The sequence below is a fragment of the Podarcis erhardii genome (assembly GCF_964252035.2).
Source record: "Podarcis erhardii genome assembly, chromosome: 2".
Lineage (NCBI taxonomy): Eukaryota > Metazoa > Chordata > Lepidosauria > Squamata > Lacertidae > Podarcis > Podarcis erhardii.
The window spans coordinates 5,082,685-5,104,725 of record NC_138498.1 but is presented as its reverse complement, the minus strand read 5'-3'; the positions used below and the strand labels follow the sequence as shown (position 1 = coordinate 5,104,725).

The following is a 22,041-nucleotide window of genomic DNA, read 5'->3' as shown; positions in this document are numbered from 1 at the left end:
TTTAAATCTCTTTAATTAAGTCTGTAGTGAAGGTGTTCTCTCAGTGTACCAGTACAAATCCACATTTCCTGCACATCCTATTTCTGTTGGAAGGGAGCCTCAGAAGAGCATCTTGCCAAAGCAAACACATGCAAAAAGGTGGATCTGGCACTGAATGGGTGCAATCATCTCTTAAAAATAAATAAATAGAAGAACACTCTGATCACAGAAGAGAGGGATGGAAAATGACCGGGGGGGCGGGCAGTGTTACCATTCTACCCAGGTCAACTGTACAAAAATAAATAAATATGTAAACAACAATAACAACAAAAGGAAGTGGCATTCAAATAGATCAAAAGGTATGATGTGGATTACACCTGCAATTCATTTTTCCTTCTTCTTTTGCTGCAGACTATGCTGTTTTGGACACACCTTCAGCAAGTGAAACAATAACTGTTCTATAGGTGTAACATTTGCACAGCAATGGAACCAATTTGCAAGCAGGCTCAGCACATTAAGTTCTAAACTCAAGGGGAGCAAGTTTTTACAGCAGAATCCAGCTGTGGATTGTACTGATTGACCTACAATATCACAAAACACCCCCTGTTCACTATGCCTGCTTTATAGTGATTTAGTACAATTGTTTTTAACATATCAATTTAAATACTATCACAGAAATAGGATGTTTAAGCATGAAATTACAGATGAACATATAAATGGAAGGGGGGAGAGATAGATGGTTGAAACAGCAATTGTTATACTGATATATATCTTTTATACAGTAGTTCAAATTGTAAAGCCTGGTGGAAGCTGGACTTGCCCCCACAGCTGAGGAATTCACAAATCTTTGTTTTCTATTGTGTCTGTCTTCACCATATATGCCAAAATTTCACTATAAGATTGTCAGCCGTCTTTTAATCAGAATATCCTTAATCCATTGCACTACATAGACCAGACAACCCACCCACAGAATTAGGGAGTTACTAAGCAAGGATTTTTAAAAAGCCATTCTTTTCAGCTCTGCCTCCTTGCAAAACAATGTGTCATTTTAAATTTGCATGCATTTAAATGAATTAAAATGCATAATCAGCAGTAGCCCTTTTTCTCCTCAGAGAGGGATGAAAACTCAGAATAGAATAGATATCCTCTGTATCTATGGGATCTCATAGGACACTGATTTTCAGCTGTGGAGTTTTGTGACCTGACCAATGCGCCATTGGCCACAGATACAAAAAGGAAATAGTGGGGCAGAAAGGGAGAAAATAAGGTGGTGGGAAGGGGAAAGATGGAAACAGCAAAGATTTATAATTTCAGATAGAGCAGGGAAGAATATCAAATAAGTCAAAAAAAGAACTGAGAGAAGACCCCATTGCTGACACTCCTACATATGGAAAGGTTGAAAGTCACAGCCACAGTGTAATAGGCAGAAAACCTGTGTGGTCTAGTGGCTAGAGAGGAGGAATAAAGACACCAGCTCAAATCCCTGCTCAGTCACAGACCAGCTAAGCAGCCTTTGGCAAAGACGCTCCTTCCCCACCCCACCCCTGTCCCCAAACCTCAGTTTTTTCCATCTGGGAATAATTGCAACTCACCTCGCAAATATGTTGAGAAGGCAAAACAGATGAAGACTGCAAAATTCTTTGCACATACAAAGCACTGTGTAATCCGTTGATAATAATAGCAGCATGACCACCACCATGGATTGAACAATAGTTTCAAGCTTTTTACTATTGCAGCAAGGAGTAAGGAGAACTGTAGTTTCAGGGGAGATGTGCCTTCAGAGTATTACCACCAACAGCGCACAAAGGTCAGCTTCAGAGTCACACCAGGTGCCCTCGCTCTACCAAGTATCACAAATGTGAATAGGAAAGCTTTTTAAAGACACAGAACGCATAAGATGCAAACACCCCACAGTTCCATGGAACTCCACAGGTGTCCATCTTTTAAAAAGAAAATGCTAGCCAGCCCTCCACCATGACTAATAGGGCTAGAGAGGCAATAATATTTTTTTCATCGGTAGAAGCAACCAAGCAAGAGTAAAAGAACCGACTCATGGCTGCGTAATGTCAATTACATATTCTGACATCCTTTAGCCACCCCATCATTTTAAATAGTGTAAACTGCCATGTGATTCTCAGATGAAGTGCAGTATATAAATTTAATTTAATCATCATCTTCTTCTTCTTGCTGAACTCCAGCTCCCCCATCAGCCCCTGCCCTGATGGGCATAGTCAGGGATTATGGTAGTCAGAACATCTTGTGGGTCACAGGTTATAATTTACACAATTGTTCTGCTTGCATTAAACCACTTTACTCTGGAGTGTGTGAGAGAGAGTGAGTGAGAGAGAGTTTTTGCCAGAATGAAACCAATTTCCTCACAAATATGGTATCTGAATAACTTGCTACAAGTGGAGTTGTGTCCCTGTGCCCCATTCAACCCATTTTTGAAGGTTTGAGGCAGTGTAGATTCTGATCAAGGTCAGAAAACCCATTTACCATGAGTGCAGCTGGATCCAGGCAGGAAAACAAAAGAAAACAACCCAATGGCCGTGTGAATAATCCCTTCAGTCCCCTTAGAGGGCCACTTCATTTCCTGCACAGAAGGCCCATATGAGTAGGCAACAGAATGACACTCATAGGTAGAGTGTCGTGCCAATCTGATGTGCGTGATGTATTTCAAATACATGTGCACAGACTGTAAGTACTTTGGGAAGATGTTTATTCATACTGAACTGTCTCCCCATTAATAAAGAGGCATCCACACAATATACGGTACTCACCATCTCAATTTCCCCCCAGACCTTCCCACAATATAAATATGTTTTTACTGAATCACTGTAAAGTCAGAATAGGAAAAGCTCTGCATTTAAAAGGAGAAACGTCCAGGATAACATTGGGTCCACATTTTGTTCTGATGCGGATAAGCTTGAGGTTGTGTCAAAAGCAAGTGTTATCCCACATTTTACAGTACATTTCCTCATCACTTTCCTTACTGCAAAATTGGGGGGCTGAAGCAGATTGTGTAAGACCTCCCAATTAACTATAATTGTACAGCCTGAATTTGCCAGTATGTAATTGAATCTCACCTGAAAATAGCAACGGTCTGGAAGTGCCCTTTATCCCTAATGATTATAAGAGAAAACAGCAGGCCCAATCCCCTCACTAAATATTTTTTTTAATTGTTTTGATTGAAAGATTTTCATGGATAACAAAGGTACATATAACCAGAGCTATTTTTCAGCTAGAATTTAGCGTAACTCCATTCTGGCACCTCTCTGGTGGGCGCCAATGCCATTGCCATTACAAAAGAACAAGGGAGCCGTTCATAGTGAATTCTGGCACTTCTTTTTCTAGGAAAATAGCACTGCATGTAACATCTCTGTTTTCAGTTCATAGAGTCCTATCTATAGGTCAGTTACATTTGGGGGGAGACATTGCTATCACAGGCATTGTGAGGTTGAGGGGGGATGAAAGAGGTGAGGAGAGAGAAGCGGGGTAATGATTTTCCTTCTTCTGCATAGCATATGTATGGGGTTTTTATGTCACTGTCAAATGGGTAGGTTCTTCATCTGCTAATTTTCCTCTCACTAAAGTTGTGTGACCCTGCTCCTTCCTTCTTTCCCATACCATAGGTGCCACCAAAATGGTACAAGTTTCCCTCTAATTTGCTCCCCACCCTGCCCACAATACATTGTTTGAGGTAATGAATTCTCTCTGGTCAGTCATGAAAACAAACTTGCTTGCTTGCTTATTACCTTTTCTCCCAAAGTGTTCTCATCCCCAGTTTATCCTCACAACAATCCCGTGAAGTAGGTTAGGCTGAGAGACGGCGACTGGCCCAAGGTCACCCAGTGAGCTTCATGGTTGAAAAGAGATTCAAACCCTGGTTTCCTAGGTTACATTCCAACACTCGAACCATTACACCACCCAGAGCCTCTTTTGCACTATTTCCGTTAACATTCAAACAGAAGTGAAAACAAATTAAAGGTATTTGTAATGTGAACAAGGACTCTGGGTAGCACAGGTTTTGCATCCGCATTACAAACCCCAAGGGAAGCAACAGCTGTCTTAAGCCTTACCTGCAGGTGGAGGGAATGCCCAATGAGCAGACTACAATTTAAGAAACTCATGCAGGGAATACTCTGATATAGCCACTCAAAACTTCAACAGCCTTGATCTTCTCAGGGGTGTGATATGCACTCCCGCAAATAAGTCATAATCAGCAGAGAAGCAATACACGTTCCTGGATAACTCAAACACAGTCAACAAGATTCAGAAATGGGTCTGAGATGCATCCGCAGAATTTGTTGTTGCACTTTAAGGCCCTCCTCCTTTTCCTTCTTGAAGCCATATCTCTTTTCCTGCCATAATTGACTCCTTCTCCTCTTTCCCAGCTTTAACACTGCTTTGCAGTTGTGTCAACCAGCAGATGCTGCATCGGCATCAATGTAGGGGAATGTTGACCTCAGGGAAACATAAACCTTCACCCCTACAGTGCAGATTATTGGCTGGTTCATACCGTGACCAAAGCCTAGTGTGACCTCATCTGCCCAGTACAGAATCATCCCTGGGCATCTGGGAAATAAACCACGATAGTTATATGTGGCCCCTTTGAGAAGACTGATAGGATTGCCACCTGATTTTACTGGCCCCACGCCTGTATCTTGAAAAGTAACTGGGCAAAAAGAAATCCAGCAAACAAAACCATTCCTGCTGTTTATTGTAACCTTCAAGTTTCAAAAGCCATGCACCAAGTCGCATTGCAGATTTAGCAGGCAGTGGCTGACAAAGTGTGGCTTCCCTAAGGTAACCAAACTAGTTAATGAACTAAGGAACACCACCTGCATGGGCTATGAAGAAGAAAGAACTAGGTATTTTAAATGCAACTATGCATTTAACATCATGTCTAGTTTGGACCTTCACCACTAGACTACTCTACCTTCATGTCAGAATAGCCCTGCCTTCCCAGGTCCAAAGGATGCTCCACAGACCTCAGCTCCTATCAGGTTGATAAAGACCAGAAGTTGCACACACTGAATCTCATGGTTTAGAGTAGGCCGCCAGATAAGTTACCTTAAGGTAGAGCAACTTCAAGCACTCTCAACTTCAAATGGCTACTATAAGAATCTGCTTTAGCAAGAACCCTTTTTCTCTCTATAGAACCATGTGTTAGACCAGCATTTCACATTCTGGTCAAGATGCACATAAGGAAAGCAACTCATAGGGGCTTTAGAATTTATGTATCTGCCTAACATGTCTGCCTAATGAATTTTGGAGCAGGCTAGATGGATCTTGGTTTCATTGAGCAAGGCAGTTCGTATGTATCACAAACCATCTGAAAGGATGGCAGACAGACATGAACCTGAGTCACATCCTCAGAGATCATTTTCTGGTTTAAAAAGCCTATTCATCTGTGTCGATCTCTAGACACCTCTTCAGAATACAGGGAAGGAAAAAGTAATGCTAGAAGTAACCACACACACACAGGTCACCTTTCTATTCTTCTAGACAAAGCTCAGCAAAACTCAAAAGCTTGCACAGTCCTTTACCAAAATAGCTTGGGAAAGGGCTATGGATCAGCGGGAGAATCATAAAATCGTAGAGTCGGAAGGGAACCCTGAGGGTCATCTAGTCTAACCCCTCCTGCAAAACAGGAATCTCAACTAAAGCATCTATGACAGATGACCACCCAACCTCTGCCTAAAAACCTCCAGTGAAGGAGAGGTTTGTATGTAAAGTTACCAGATTCAATTCCTGGCATTTCCAGGTTAGGTTGGGGCTGACCTGTCTGAAACCCTGGAGAGCGGTCAGTCAGTTTATACAATGCTGAGCTAGATGGACCAATGGTCTGACTTGGTACATTTATTATTATTTCATTTATTAGGACTGATACTGCACAGCTGGTCTGCTTGCTACAGCTACTTTCTTTCTTCATCACATGGCAGTTCCATGTTCACTGTGGCAATCCAAATGGCGGTTTCTACTCATCAGACAAGCTTTCTATACAATCAGCATGTTGACCCAAATAAATGGCTGTTGCAAAAAGGGGTCTTGTGCATTAATCCTTATTACATGGCAGCTTTTGCCAGGTTATTCCTTTATACCAGGCTTCCTCAACCTCGGCCCTCCAGATGTTTTGAGTCAACAATTCCCATCATCACTGGTCCTGCTAGGTAGGGATCATGGAAGTTGTAGGCCAAAAACATCTGGAGGGCCGAGGTTGAGGAAGCCTGCTTTATACTATGAAATAAAGGGACCAGCGTCCTGAATTATTTACTGTTTACAGCAATAGCTTTGGAAGGATGGAATGTGGGGTAATAAGAAGAGCTGTTTCCATTTCATCCAGACTGCTAATAGCATCCAACTCCACTCCTGTTTGGGACAGGAATTGTAGAAGCTTCTGGGAGCCTGGGAGGAGGATACCCACCAGAGTAGAGAGAGGAGACAGAGTAAGGCCAATTCTGAACCTGACAAACAGGTTCAAGGGAGAAGAGAGATACAAATGCCTATAACGAGATTACTTGGTCATCATATCTCAAGATCAAGGTGCTTCTAGATGGCCTGTTTATTGAGCCTTCATCCTGATTTTTTAGTGAGATTAGACAACTTTGGCTAATTAAGGAGCTTTCATTCTGATTTGTTCGCAGGAAAGTTAAATGACATTGCATCAAAGAAAGCGTTATCACATTTTCCACCGAATTTTCCCATCACTTTCCATATCACAGAAAGTCTGATCTTGGGGGAAACACGTTTGCTGTGCTAGACTTCCTTACCGACTATATACTTGTGCAACATGAATTTGGGTGGCATGTGATTTAATCTCACCTGAAAACAGTGACAGCCTGGCTATGCCTTTACTAAGGTTTAGTTAACATGTTATCTATCACCTTGCAACCACCTTGCAGCACTCACCCTCAAAGTGGCTAAAGAACTGGTGAAAGGGTTGGATATTCTCCCAGATTTTCACTGCATGCTTAGGGGCAAAGTAAGGATTCTAATCCATGTTTGTGGCAGCAGGTATGGCACTTAGGGTGGGTGGGAGTTATATTCTGAATCAGTTAACACAGAGCAAACAGGAGTGGTATTGGGTAGAAAGTATTAGGTGCTCCTGGCTCCAATAAGCAGATCTTTGCCCAGTTGGAATTTTCATCCTGCTCAGGCAGTCTGCTCCTCGCTGGCAAAATGCAAAGGGAGTTATACTCCAATTCTGATACTTCAATTCAATGCTCCTTCCCCAGAGATAAGTAAAACCAATAAATACTAGCTGAAAAGAACAGCCAAAAGTGAATAAAGTGGTTGGCGCAACTCTCCTAAGGGGTAATGTTATAAGATTTGGGACTATTTAGTTGAAGGGGAAAAGTTGAGTGATAGTGGTGAACAATTATGCATGGTGTGAAGTAAGCAGATATGGAGAAGTTTTTCCTCCCTCTCTCATAATATAGGGAAGCCAAATGTTTGGAAGTTCAGGACGGACAAAATGAAGTACGGTACTTCTTCACACCACAAACATAAACTAAAGAATTCACAGGCTGTGGTGATGGCCACCAATTTGGATGGCTTTAAAAGGGATTAAACAAATCCCTGGAGGATAAGGTTATCAATAGTTACTAGTCATTGTGACGATATTACCTCCAGAGGCAATATGCTAGAAAGCACACAAGTGCTGCTGTTCTCTTGCAGAAAGATGCACTAGAGAGGCCTTTGGCCTGATTCTTCTTCTGTTCTCTCATAACCTGAATTCTAATGCATTAAACTCCACAGAGGTAGAGAGAAGTGCTGACTGATAATTCACTGCAATCCAGCCGGACCATGTTGGCTGCCTTGGCAGAAAGGTGGTGGTATAAAAACGCAATTATTTGATTAATGGTGTTCCTTTTCTTTCTCTGTTTAGGGTTGACAGAAGAAACACACAGGCACACACCCTATCCCCAGAATGGAGTTTCTAAAACGAGAAATGCCAAGCCTCGGGCCTGCCAAAAACCTGATACTGTCTGACTTGGAAACTCTTCCTTCTATTTCAGATCATGTAGCTGTCTTAATGTGGAGGAACAGACGCTCTGCACAAGCTCAGAGTCCCTGCCTTCTTCATGAGACCAATTCCCGGATCTAAGCCCTGGCGATACCTGGCTTGGCTCAAGCCCTGAAACCTCCTCACACTAGGCCTCACAGATTTTCCACCCATTTTGCAGCGTTCACCACAGGAAATGTTTCCATGCCTTGTTTGCTGAGGCCATGGGTGAGGGAGCAGGGAGGTGGGGAGGTGGGGAGAAAAAGAAGGGGGCAGTGTATATCAAGTGCTCCCCCCCCCACCGCCCGATCTGGGAGCAGCTCCAGCCATATCTAAACTGGGGGAGTTGTTGGTAACCGGAGCAGCCAGCTGCAGCGTGAATGGTGAGTCACGGAAGCCTGGGCTGGGGCCAGGATTTATTCCAGGGTCAGATTCTCAAGGAACATCCTGTGGTGCGGAGCAGGCAAGAGGAGCTGGTCTGTCCCGCCTACTCACCCTCATCCTTCCACAACGCTTAATTTTTAAAGTAAGGGGTGCAGAGTCTTAAGCTCGGCTGAAGTGTGTCTGCCCCAGATCCCGCGACATGCACCGGAATTGGCTGCAATCACTCCAAGTTTGAGAGAAGGCATACTGAACATGCTTAAAGGCACTCTTTCCTCAAACCTGCACTCCCAACACAGAGCTCCTCTCTCTGAAATTTAACAACAACAACGATACCAGGAGGTCTAAATGTGGCGGGGGGCACTCCTAGATAAGAGTGCCCCCTTTTTCCTCAATGGAAGCTTAGCTTGCCTCTCACTTGATCTGTTACCATGGTTAGGGGGCTTGGGAATGTGGAAGCAATGGACACTTCTGCCAGTTGACTGTGGGAAAAGGACATGGACAACCACCTCTGATCTCTGAATCAGGAAGAGGAAATTAATACCAGCTTTTATTCCTGCTTCTCCACAAGTCCCAACTGCTCTCTCAGAGATGGGAACAGAAGTCAGGCTTCCTGGATCCCGCAGCTTCTGTTCCAGTTTCACTAAGGACCACAGCCACCATCATTACAGCTGCTCATCAGACCCAAGAGGCCCAATTCCAATCCCATCAAATCAAAGAAATCGGGCAGCAACCAATTTTGGGAACACTTGGAGGCCCAGTGGAAATGGAGCAGAGAACTTGAAAAGGAAAACCCACAGAACATCTGGGAATGGATGAAAAGATACAAACCCAACATTTGGGATAAGAAGAATCACAGTGCTACTTACAGGTGTAGGTGCACTATATCAGCATATATGGATGCGGGTGGCGCTGTGGTCTAAACCACAGAGCCTTGGGCTTGCCAACCAGAAGCTTGGTGGTTCGAATCCCCGCAATGGGGTGAGCTCCCATTGTTCAGTGCCTGCTCCTGACAACCTAGCAGTTCGAAAGCACATCAAAGTGCAAGTAGATAAATAGGTACCACTCCGGCGGGAAGGTAAGCAGCGTTTCCGTGCACTGCTCTGGTTCGCCAGAAGTGGCTTAGTCATGCTGGCCACATGACCCAGAAGCTGTCTGCAGACAAACGCCAGCTCCCTTGGCCAGTAAAGTGATCTGAGCGCCGCAACCCCTGAGTTGTCCGCAACTGGACTTAGCAGTCAGGGGTCCCTTTTACCAGCATATATAACACTCTTAAAAAAATAAAAATCCACACCTCTCTCTGGGAGTTATTTAATACTGTTATTTAATACCAACCAAATGTTCATCTGTTAGAGTCTGAGCATAACAATAGAATTAAGGTGGGGCTCCCCCCAAATAAGTCACTGGTGCCAGAATTAGTCTGTCTTCCCCACACTTTGTTACCTTTGGAGGGGAGTCAACACCCAAGGAGAAGAGCATCCAGAATAAGATCCTACTTAAATTCCACTTTGGTGCAATGGATAAGAGTGCTGGATTAGGATCTGAGAGACCAGGGTTCATATCCCGACTTGGCCACAAAGCTCACCAAATGAGCTTGAGCAAGTCTCTGTCTCTCTGCCTAATCTACCTCACAGGACTGTTGGGAGGATAAAGTTTGGGGACAGAAGAACCATGTAAACCTCGCTGAACTTCCTGCGCAGAAGAAATGAGAAGACTCTCTAGGGCCAAGTATAGGATCACAGTTCACACAGGCACAGAATCTTTACATTAATATATAATATGGATATACAACTGTGCATCTTGCTCTGTTCCACACAAAAATAAGCCCAGTGTTCAAATTGTATCATTTCAGAGGATTCTCCATGAGGCAAGCTTCACAGAAACAAAGGTAGCTGCTTTATATAGTGTCAGATCATTTGTCCATCGAGCTCACTAAGTGCCAGTGGCTCTCCAGGGTTTTAGACAGGATTCTCTCCAAAATGTACCTGGAGATGCAGGGCACTGATCCTGGGAACTTCTGCATGCAAAGCAGATACCCTTTGCCACTGGGCCTTTCGCAGGCTCAGATGTGGTTTTTTTTGCTTCCTTTGCAATGTGCAAGGGAGGAGTACCAGGTGTGGTGGGGGGTGCACTCTCATCCAGAGGGACCTTACAGGCCTGGACAGGACCCTAAATGGACAGGGCACTGCTGCACTACTTCCAAGCACATGGCCCAGAATCCTCTGCAACATCCTGAGGTTCCACATGGCAGGCTGCAAGCCTTTAGGAGGGAGTTCTAGACATAACGGTCAGCAAAGGAGTTATGTGTAAGAAGAGATGGTGCTTATCCTCCACCCACACTTGCAAGCATGGGTGTATCCAAGAGGGGGCAGGGGAGCAGCTGCTCTCTGCCTAAATCAAGTAAATAAATAAAAATACTTAACTGAAGTCCTGCTCCCCCAACACAAAGCCTGTCCCTAAATCCTGGCTATGCCCATGCTCACAAGCAGAGAATCAATGGGGAAAGGATTCACTGAAATAAAAAAACCACAGACACAACCAGTGCCATAACCAGTGCATTTGCGTACACACTATCTGGGAACCTCAATGGCGCCCCTCTGGAGGCTTGACCCGGGGCAAAAAACCCAGCTATGCCCCCCATAGCTATGCCTCTGCATAAGGATCAGCAAAGGAGCTATGTATAAGAAGAGATTGTGGTTATCTTTAGTACTGCATGGGACCCTTAATCTCAGGGTCGCATTGGGTAAAAGATTCCTGCATTGCATGGGGTTGGACTAGATGACATCCATGGTCCCTTCCACCTCTACAGTCCCATGATTCTATACCTACACATACAAGATCAGCTTTAACTCTTAGAATGCCAGAGATACAGCTCGTGGCTCTACACCACCTCCATCCCCACCATACCACTACAGCTCCTCAGGTCATAACCCTTTCATTTCCCCATCACCAAGCTTAATGGCTTTCAACCCTAACCTAGACTTTCTGGGCAATGAAGTCCAGCTGGAAACAGAGGCAGTAGCAAGCAGTGGGGAAGTGACGGCACCCAACAGCCAGCTCCTGAAGCACACCATAACCCCCACCCACCCCTTCTGCTCAGCAACTCCTGGAAGGCTGGCTTGGCATCTCCACATACCAAGTGCTTTGTAATCTGCGTCGCTCCTGTTTTTAAAACGTGTCCATGCACAGTGTGCTGTACACTCTCTGCAGCCTGCACACAGAGCATGGCACACCAAAAGGGTATCAGATCCCAACACACAGCTCCATCCATTCACAGCCTGCTAGATGTGCATTCACAGGCACAAAGGACAAACAAACACACATGCACACCTTCCTCCTGCTCAGCTTTTTCTACACACATGCAAACAGCCTCCCCCCCCCCCCACATAGTGTGTGTATCTCTCTTCTCCCACACACACACACACACACACACACACACACACACACACACTCTCACCCATGCACACACGTCATCTGTGTGCACACAGCCTCCCACAAGCATGGTGGAACACAAAAACCAATGTACACAGAGATGCACACATAGCTCCCCAAGAGATGCGTGAAGAGTTCTAATTCACAAATACCTCTGCAACTCTTAAATACACTGTTTTGCTGCACACAGAATCACAATCATGCACACACAGAAGCAGGGATGCTCTCTTCTGCATGATGTATGCATATTCATATATGCTAAAAATAATACTTGTGTACAGAAACAAGGACCAGAACCCACAGAATGCACAATCACCCTTCACGTTTTCTCTCACCTCTGTCCCCACCCACCCCCAATTTGGCAGCCGTTTTCCAAATGTTCCTGATTCCTGCCAGAAACTTTTCCCAGCACCTCCCCACCCACCCACCCCCACCTCACTCCATCTTCCTGTGAGCACCCATCAACTCTGGCCACAAGGGAGTGGCACCTCTAAGATGAGCTTGGCACATGCACAGACATTGTTTTGTGCAATCATTCCTTGCTTGAAATCAAAGAAGTTGGAAGCAAAAAGTGGAAGGCTAGTATAAAGGGGAAGGGGGTGATGTCAACGAGAGACACCACGAGGGGAAAGTCATCCCTCAGAGCCTCGGCACCGGTGAACCGCAGAGATGCCCAGCATAGAAAGCAAATGCCCTTTAGTGCCAGGGGCTAGCAGGAGATGAAGATGCCCCAGCCACAGGGGCCTGAGAGAGGCTCCAAAGAGATGGCAGCAGCCAGGACCACCAGGTGAGGCTGCCCAGCAGGGAGGACGGACAACGCCCATGCCCTGCTGCTTGATGCTGGTGCCCACTTCAGGAAGCAGTGCTGGGTTATCCGGCAGGTGGCACCCACCCAGGGGGTGGGCAGGGGAGAGCGGGCTCGCATTCTGCAGGCAGAAGGGCGGAATCAGGGCCCTGGCCGTGCCAGAGAAAGTGGACGGGGGGGGGGGGAGGAGAGGGAAGGGAGCAGCAGCGGCGCTGCCAGGACCACCCGCCCCGCCCCACTCACCTCGCGCCCGGGAGGGGCAGCAGCTGCACTTGGCCAGGACTTTGCGGAACAAGTGGTGGCAGGCGCAGCCTTGCTGGCTCCCGCCCCTCATGGTGCCGCCCGGCCGCCCTGGGCTCTGTCACCCACTGTGCCAGCCATGGAGCAGGGGCAGCGCGGCGGCGGCGGGCCGGGCGGGGAAGGGAAGGGGGCCCGCGGGAGGGGGCCACTCCCGCCACCGCAGCCCTGCGCTCAGTGACAGAACAACAGGGCTGGGCTGGTGCTGCCCAGGGCGGGGAGGAGCCTCTGCAGCTTCTCTCCCGCCGCCACCCCCAGCATCTCTGCCTCCCTCCTTCTGTCTTCACCCAGATCTCCAGAGCTTCCCAGAGCCAGACCGCCGCCGCCGCCGCCGCCGCCGCCTCCACCCCCCGCCCGCTCCCGCTGAGCCATTGCAGCAGTGGAGCCTGCAGCGGGCACGGCGGGCGAGGGGGCGGCAGAGCTCTCTGCGTCCCCCGCCACCCGGGAGGCGAGCGAAGGCTAAGGGCGAGCGGGAGGCGGGGGGCAGAGATGGAAGAGGAAGACTCCGTGGGCGCAGCGCCGGGGTCAGGAGCTGGCAGCCACGATCGTGCCCGCATGGGGGAGAGAGAGGAGAGAAGGAACAAATCAGAAGCGGGGTTCCGCACGTACAAGGGAAAGGGGGGGCGAATATTCAGAAAGCACAAAGTTAGGGAATGCCCAGGAATGGGCAAGAAAGAACTCCTGCCTTTAGGCTGCGGGGGTTCAGCACCGCTGCATTTTGTTTCCGCAGGCAGACGGACACACACACAGGATCAGGGTTCCATGGGTAAGAGCCAGGCAGACCCACTCCCACCCCCAGGATCTATCCCATATTGAGATGGCCTCCTTGCACAGCTGTTTCCTGTCCCCAGTGTGCAAGGGTGGGTGAATGGGTGCTGGGTGGGAGCTCAGGGTTGCTTGCAAATGTTCCACGTTTCCTACGCAGAAAGCAATTCCACGCAGGAAAACAGAATGCATGTGGAAACAGTCACATGACAATCACACACACACACACACACACATTCGTTTTGTGATGTGCACAAATCAGGAGTGCTGCGTTTATGAGTTCCAGGTTCAAGTGAAACAGATACATGTGGCACTTGGCCAAGTCAGGGTGGTGGTTAAGAGTGTCAAACTAGGACTGGGAAAGTCCAGCTTCAAATCCTTGCTTAAGCACGAAGCGTGTCACTAACTCTTAACCTACCTTGCAGGCTTGTTGTGAAGTTAAAATGACGGTGTGTGTGTATGCCACCATGTGACACAAAAGTGCTTGGTGAGTGTCTGAAATGTTGGCTGCATTATAAAGCAGTCCCAGTCCAGTGCACGGTCTGTTAATTCTTCTTTTCATTATATGAAGACACAGAACCTCATTCATCTTTGGCCACCATGTCCATGCTTTCACACAGAGGGGTGTGTGAGAGCTTATTCTCTGCCACATGCACTGAACCACCCTCCCCTAACAACATGTATGGGGAACAGAATTCTATTTCCCTCATGACCAAGGATAGACCCCAAATCCCATCAGCCCTAGCTAACTTAGTCAAGAGTCAAGGATGATGGGAACCATAGTCCATCTACATCTGAAGTCCACAAGTTCCCTCTCCCTGCCTTAGAGAGTTTGGCTGAAGCATTTGGCCTTACAAGCTGCTTGAGTATTCACCTGAAGACATTTCCTAGCTTCTTAGCATCAGCACAATGCAATGGCTAGTGCTGGCCTTGGGAGAATGGGGTGCCTAGAGGCTAAATCTCTTCCCAGGGGCACTTTGAACCTGCCCAACTCAATTTCACATTTGTTAGGCTGGTTTACACAAGCAGTCAAATGAGGAAATACCGCATTTTTTGTCCCATAGGACGCTCTGTCCCATAGGACGCACCTAGTTTTTTTGGGGGGAAATAAAGGAAATTTATCCCCTTTATTTCCCCCCCAAAACCAGGTCGGGGAAGAGCAGTATGGCGGCGCTCCGCCTCCCCGCTGTCTCCGAGTTTGTGAGGCTTCTCCCCAGCGCCAGCCTCCAAACCAGGTCAAGGAACAGCGGGATGGCTGCGCCTCCCCGCTGTCCCCCGAGCTTGTGGGGCTGGCCGATGTCTGCCCGAAGTGCAGGGTGCGCTGCTTCAGGGTGTCCTGCGCTCCGTGCAGCAGGCTGCTATCCACAGCCTAGGGAGCCCTGCGGGAACTCCCGCAGGGCTCCCCAGGCTGTGGATGTCTGCCCAGTGCGCGGGCGCTCTGCTTCAGGGTGCCCTGCGCACCGGGCAGCAGGCTGCTATCCGCAGTCTGGGGAAGGCTGATAGCTTCCTGAAGCCTGGAGAGCGAGAGGGGTCAGTGCGCACCGACCCCTCTCGCTCTCCAAGCTTCAGCGAAAGCCTGCATTCACCCCATAGGACACGCACAGATTTCCCCTTCATTTTTGGAGGGGAAAACGTGCGTCCTATAGGGCGAAAAATACGGTAGGTTTGGACAGAACCTTTCCCCCCTTGTGCATTTTACTTGCATGGATAAAATTCCTTAGATAAGGAAGCCTTCAGAAAGGACATCCTTCACTTGCAATTTGATGTGGTAGAATCCACTCTACCAACTCAGCATTCTAGGGCCCTTTTCTATCACAGTAAATCCAAAAATATTGGGGGAGACAAGGACAGGCTTCTTGTGAGCATTGCTTTCAAGGCATAGCTCAAAGCCTGCCTCTTTTGTTTTAAGATCTCAGGAACGGTTGCTTCTTACTGCTATTGATACTGGCAAAAGGCAAAACAACCAGAGCAGCCACTGACCTCAGCTGCAACTATGAACTTGTGCTTGAACTTGCTTTCCTCTCCTCCCTCCCATTCTTTTTTCCTTGTGTGTCATGCCTTTTTAGACTGTGAGCCTGATGGCAGTCTTAGTACTGATTTTTGTTAGCTGCTCTGAGAGCCTTTTTGGCAATGGGGTGGGGTATAGATGCAGTTAAATAAATTATAATTCTGGATATAAGCACTCTGACAGTCTTAGGTACTTGCCTCACCCTGCAGCCACATTTGCAAGGCTTATATTTGCAGCAGCAGCAACAAAAAATAGTGCAAAAGATTAATTTCCAATATAAACATCCAGAAAAGAATTAAAGGCAATCCACTATCAATAGACAAGTTTACTATTGTCAACAATATTTTTTGATAAATGATACAAAGGAGAGTAAGAGCAAACACATGGGGGGGACCGACCAGAGAGCCAAACAGTTTTCTAATGTTCATATGCCCTTAAGATTAACACAGTATAGGGCAAGTGATTTATATAAATATAATACATATAGCCATACATCATCCTGAGGTTTTATATGCTAATGATTCGTGAATAAACTCCAATTCTCAAAGAGCTTATTATATGCTCATCAGTCGTCACTCCTCAAGCCTTTTATATGTTAGTAATGCTATGTCCCTGATCATAAACTTATTTTGGTTTTGTATTACATAAGCTGCCATGGTTTCTTGGAAGGTGCTAAGAATGATCTGTTCAGAAGCTTTATTCATCTGCCTCCTTCCCCTTCCAAACTAAAATTCCCAGGAGGAAATGAATGTTAAATTAATTGGGTGGATGTTAAATTAATTAGGGAAAGGAAGGAGGCAAGGGAGAGGACCGGGCTCACTGGAGCCAGAATGCCACTGGAACAGGAGAGTGGCTGAATGTTTGCAGATCTGGATCTCTCACACAGGTTAGATCTGATGGCAAATCAGCTTAGATAGACGGCAGCTTTCCCCAACCTGGTGTTTGCCAAATGTTGTTGGACTCCAACTCCCATCAGCCCCAGCCAGCATAGCAATGGTCAGGGATAACAAGAACTGTAGTCCAGCAACAACTGGGGAAGAGTAGATAAAAAGAGCACAGAATAGTGGCAGAAACAAGAAGCAGAGCAGCAGTGTGTGTGTGGATTGTACATCTGCTGTGGAGGCAGGGCAGGAAGGAGAGTGGCAATCTTTCATGGACATATGTCAAGACACTTTTTTTCTAAAATGCCCACCGGGTTAGCATTGGTAAATGGGGAAAACAGAGTCCAATCAGTTTGTAGCAATACTAAGCTGGCTGTGCAGGAGAATATCCTTGGGGAAAGGGACTGAGCCACACACATGTCATCACACCCTTATGCTGTGCAGACACTCCTGTTTAATCTGTGTCCAGCTTGCTCCCACTGAGCCGTGAACTCATGGCGTTAGCCCCAATCCACATCTATCCTGTAGTTTCTTGAAAAATGCTGCGGGACCGCCTCTCCTGGTATGTCCAACAGAGAAACTTACGGTCTTCAAATAAAAAAATCTTGAAGGTCCCAGGCCTCAGAGAGGTTAGGCTGGCCTCAACTAGAGCCAGGGCTTTTTCGGCTGTGGCTCCAATCTGGTGGAACACTCTGTCACAAGAGACTAGGGCCCTGTGGGACTTGACATCTTTCCGCAGGGCCTGCAAGACAGAGCTGTTCCACCAGGCCTTTGGCCAGGGCACAGCCTGACTCCCTCCTTCAGCAGTCTTCGCGGAGCTCTGGCCCAATGGTTGCCATCGGTTTGATTTGAGTTAATTTTATACTGAATGATTTTAGAGTGTTGTGTGGTGTTGTACTGTTGTACTGTTTGATTGTTGTTAGCCGCCCTGAGCCCGGCTTCGGCTGGGAAGGGCAGGATATAAATAAATTTTATTATTATTATTATTATTATTATTATTATTATTATTATTATTTGTTTTCCCCTCTACCACAAACTGGCTTTGATCTGATTTGAAAACATAAGCCATATGAAGATATCCACACCCCATCTCAACCCTCTGGTGTGGACAGACAGGGGGCATCCAACCGCACAGATGTATAGGCAGACGTGCAAATGAGATCTGAAACATTGGGAGGGGGTGGAAACAACCCTGCCAAGTATTAATACTAATACTAATATTAATAATTATTATTTGTTTGCTGCCCATCTGACAGGGTTGGGATCATCCTATGATCATCCTTTGATCACTATTGCTCAAGTGGATTAGAATATCTCAGCTTTGCCTTTTTAATTAGCTGGCTATTCTACTTTCCACTTGACAAAAACCTTCTGAAGGGGTGAGAAAAAGCTGCAGATAATGGATTCACTGGAAACACAACAGGCAGCAGCTTTGCTATCCCACAGCGATGGCCACCTGCTTGGATAGCTTCAAAAGAGGAAGGTGGTTAAGGCTATCAATGGCTACTAGCCATGCTGGCTGTGAACTACCTTCAGTATCTGTGGCATCCTGCCTCCGAATGCCAGAGGGCTGCTGCACTCATGTCCTGCTTGCAGGCGTCCCATAGAGACATCTGGTTGGCCACTGTGAGAACAGGATGTTAAGGCCAGCAGGGCTACTCTTGTTCTTGTTTAGGCCACAGCAATGGTCAATTAAGGTTGCTTCTGGATGAGAAACAGAGCCACCAGCCCAGCTCCTGGCAGAACAAAACATCTCTCCCCAAGACCCTAATACAGAGTTGGAGGCCACCAGCCCTCTTTCAGATCCAGGTTGCTGGAGTCTGGCTTACTTCATACGACAATGAATGGGTAGCCAATGTGATACCTTCCAGATGTGGTTGGACTCCGAACCCCATCATCCCTGACCATCAGCCATGCTAGCTGGGGGTTCATGTGCAGGGCACATGGATTACAAGAACTTCCTTCCCTGCCCTCCCTCCCCTGGCACCCTAGACGTGAGAAACTTGTTAATAGCAGTAAGACTTGGCATTTACTGGAGAACCAAGGAAGGCAAAACACTCATGTTCCCACCTCTCTGACTGCCAAGCAGATGGAAGAGGCAGGGTGTCTGCCTCCACCTCCGCCCACTTTGGGGAAGGTCCGTAACCAAGTGGGTGGAGCATCTGCTCTGCATGCAACAGTTCCAGGTTCCACCCCTGGCATCTCAAGGTGGGCCTGGGGGAGAGACCCCTTTCTGAGATCATGGAGCCACTGCCAGTCAGTGCAGATAATACTGAGCTGGGAGGGTGTGGGGAGGAAGAGGACGGGGGGGGGGGAATCCTGTTGCACAAGCAGACCTTGCTCCCAGAGTGCTGCACTGAATTCCACACATAGCCTATGGCTCAGTGCAAGGCAGCTTCCTATTTTCATCTCTGCACATAAGACATCACTAAAGAGATGTAAATGGGCCTGGAGTATTCCTAGCTTGTTTTCCCTTCCTGCCTGTTGTTCAGGGAAGCCATCCTGGAAGCTGTTAGTTATTCTAAGAACAAATATTCCACAGCCAGCTGAAGCTTTCGCTCCTTCTCCCCATTCCTGACTCTTGCAGCTGCTCTCTTGCTTGGTCTTCCTGCCTTTTCCATCAATCCTTTTGCCTCTGTTTTTAATTATTCCACTCGCCACTGCTCGTTGCTACGATCAAGTTACTCTTTCCTGAATTTGTCTCCCTCTTTCTGTCTTCATTCCCTTGTTCCCACTGGCTTAGCTATTCCCCCCAAACGGCCAAAAAATATATATATTTTTCTATGCCCCTTCTCCCTCCTTTGGAAGTCTTGGGCCCCACAGCTGGCAGAATCAAATCCCCGACTCCTTGACTGCACACTTTCTCCCTTGCTGCTTGCCACCATTAGAACATCCTCACCCCTTTTGGCATGGGTCTGGCTCCTTCCACTGTGCAAAATCCCATTTAAAAAAACAAATGGCTCCTTCCCTTCATCTTCCTCTAAACTTGCCCTTTTCCAAACATCCCCCTCATACAACATGTTTTACTCAGAATGTAAGCCTGAGGGCAGAGGCTGCTGTGTCTTTTTACTTTGTTTTATGTGCGCTGCTTGGTTTATAGAGGTCCCATAGAAAGGACAACAGCAACAGCTTCTTGATGGTAATAGACCTTGAATGCCAACTCCTTGATATTGCTTACCCGCTTCATCCACACAATTGCCCCCACAAGGTGGTTCACTAATTTTGCCATTCTAGACAAGTCAGTGTTCATGAAATGTTGTTTTGCAAGAGTACACAGCAGACATGAGACCCCAGTCTGGATCACACCCCGGTGAGGGATAAGTAGGCTTTGGTTCCTTGCCTGCCCCCACTGCAGTCCTCATCCGGATCGGCTGCCACTTCTATGATTTACTCTAAACAAACAAACAAACAAAGAAACAAAAACAAACAAACAAACTTCCACTCGAATTCTACTTGCATGTATTGTGCTGTGTCTACTTGGACCAAGGTTGAAGGACAGAGACTTGCTCCTCATGCATCCGTGGTTCACAGGGTATGGGAATTCATTTGATTGTGCTTAAGAACCTCTTAAGACCCCCATCTTGATCAACAAATGGACTGGCCCACAGATAAGACTAAGGCACGAACTAGTGGGGTGGAGCTCAACCTGTTCTGGATGGGGTTACACTCCACTTCCGTCACTTGAGGCAAGTGGCCTTGGTGGCATGGAGTGCCTTCCATCAGCCTCCTCTGATGGCCCAGCTCTGACCCTATCTGGACAGTGATAACTTCACCTTGGTTATCTATGCTCTGTAACTTTTAGGTTAAGGTAAAGGTAAAGGGACCCCTGACCATTAGGTCCAGTCGTGACCTACTCTGGGGTTGCGGTGCTCATCTCGCTTTACTGGCCGAGGGAGCCGGCGTACAGCTTCCGGGTCATGTGGCCAGCATGACTAAGCCGCTTCTGGTGAACCAGAGCAGTACACGGAAACGCTGTTTACCTTTCCACCGGAGCGGGACCTATTTATCTACTTGCACTTTGAAGTGCTTTCGAACTGCTGGGTTGGCAGGAGCTGGGACTGAGCAACGGGAGCTCACCCCGTCACGAGGATTCGAACCGCCGACCTTCTGATTGGCAAGTCCTAGGCTCTGTGGTTTAACCCACAGCGCCACCCACACCCAACTTTTAGGTTAGAGTAACTCTATATCTGGTGACCCCACAGCAGTAATGGGAAGCCTGTGGGTATTCAGATGCTATTGAACTACAACTCCCATAAGCTCCAGGCAGCATGGCCAACAGTCAAGAAGTAGAGTCCAGCAACATTTGGAGGGTCACAGTTTCCCCCCATCCCTACAATAAAGGCTCACCCATTTATCAGGAAGAACAACTCACTTGCACTTCCATGCTGCCCATTTCATTGCCACCAGTTCCCCTCTGTCCCCATTTCCTCTTCCCAGTTCCATGTTGTTGATTTGTCCTTTCCACAATCTCAAGCGGTACACAGCATGTAAAAGATGTAAAAAAAAACAAAACCTCCCCGATATATCATCTCAATTAGCCTCCAGTCAATAGGAAAGCAGCAATAACACAATGGCAACGCATGACACACAACAAGCCCCTTGCCAATATGAAGGTGTTTGCTGCATGTTCAGGAGCACCAACCATTTCAGGCAACACAGCACAGCATAGCAGATGACCCAGGAGGGGGATTTGGATTGCCAGGATGATCAGTTACCTTTACTGGGACAGTGTTGGCCCAGGGGCAGCCTGCAGCCAACTGCTATGATTATTTTTCTTATTCATACTTCCATTACGACTGGTCACTTGGGACAAGCTGACAAAACATGTATTTATGCCACAGCATGGAAACAGTGTGGGGAGCAGCTTTTAGGCTATGAAGACACAAATGTGGGGAAATCCCTTGAAGGCAATCTCCAAAATGATGCTCTGAGAGTCATATTAATACACTGCAATATCATTCATACATGATTTAGGGTACAACTAGACCACAGGGCAATTAGCAGAGATGAGGGTTTTTGTAAACTAGGGAAACAGCATGGGGGTAAAGTATTAAATCTTCCTTTCTGCGCAGATCTCCCACTGTCATGTTTTGTTTGGACCATAGTGGCAAACTACATATATGTATACCTGTCTATAACAGCCCATCAGTTTTGCTTTGAACTTAAAAGCAACCTGGGGAGGGAGATGCTTTGCTGGCCATTTCCAACTGAAACATATCCCCCACTTCCACCGCTTATCGCATGGCAGGATTCCAAATGTCGGTTTGCAAAGACACAGGAAGATGCCTTGTGCAGAATCAAAGCCATTTGCCCGTCTAGCTCAGAAATCTGCGCCAGAGTTGGGGGGCCTGTGACCCTCCAAATACTGTTAGTCCACAACTCCCACCATCCTTGAGCTGGGAGTTCAGCCACAACCAGAGGGCCACAGGTTCCCCATCCCTGCTTCACACTGGCTGGTAGCAGCTCTTCCAGGTTTCAGACAGGA

General features: G+C 47.1%; 1 protein-coding gene across 4 annotated transcripts in view; it reads right to left on the bottom strand.

Moving 5' to 3' along the window:
* ARHGEF25 (Rho guanine nucleotide exchange factor 25) overlaps nucleotides 1–22,041 on the bottom strand; it is a 72,420-nt gene that overhangs the window by 43,581 nt on the left and 6,798 nt on the right. The window contains exon 1 of one of the 4 annotated variants that reach the window (XM_081851730.1): nucleotides 12,849–13,188. The exons of the other annotated variants lie outside the window; for them this stretch is intronic. Within the exon in view, the coding sequence (XP_081707856.1) occupies nucleotides 12,849–12,939 (91 nt within the window). The 5' untranslated portion in view covers nucleotides 12,940–13,188. Of the gene's footprint in view, nucleotides 1–12,848; nucleotides 13,189–22,041 lie in introns of those variants that run through there. 4 annotated transcript variants of the gene reach the window in all.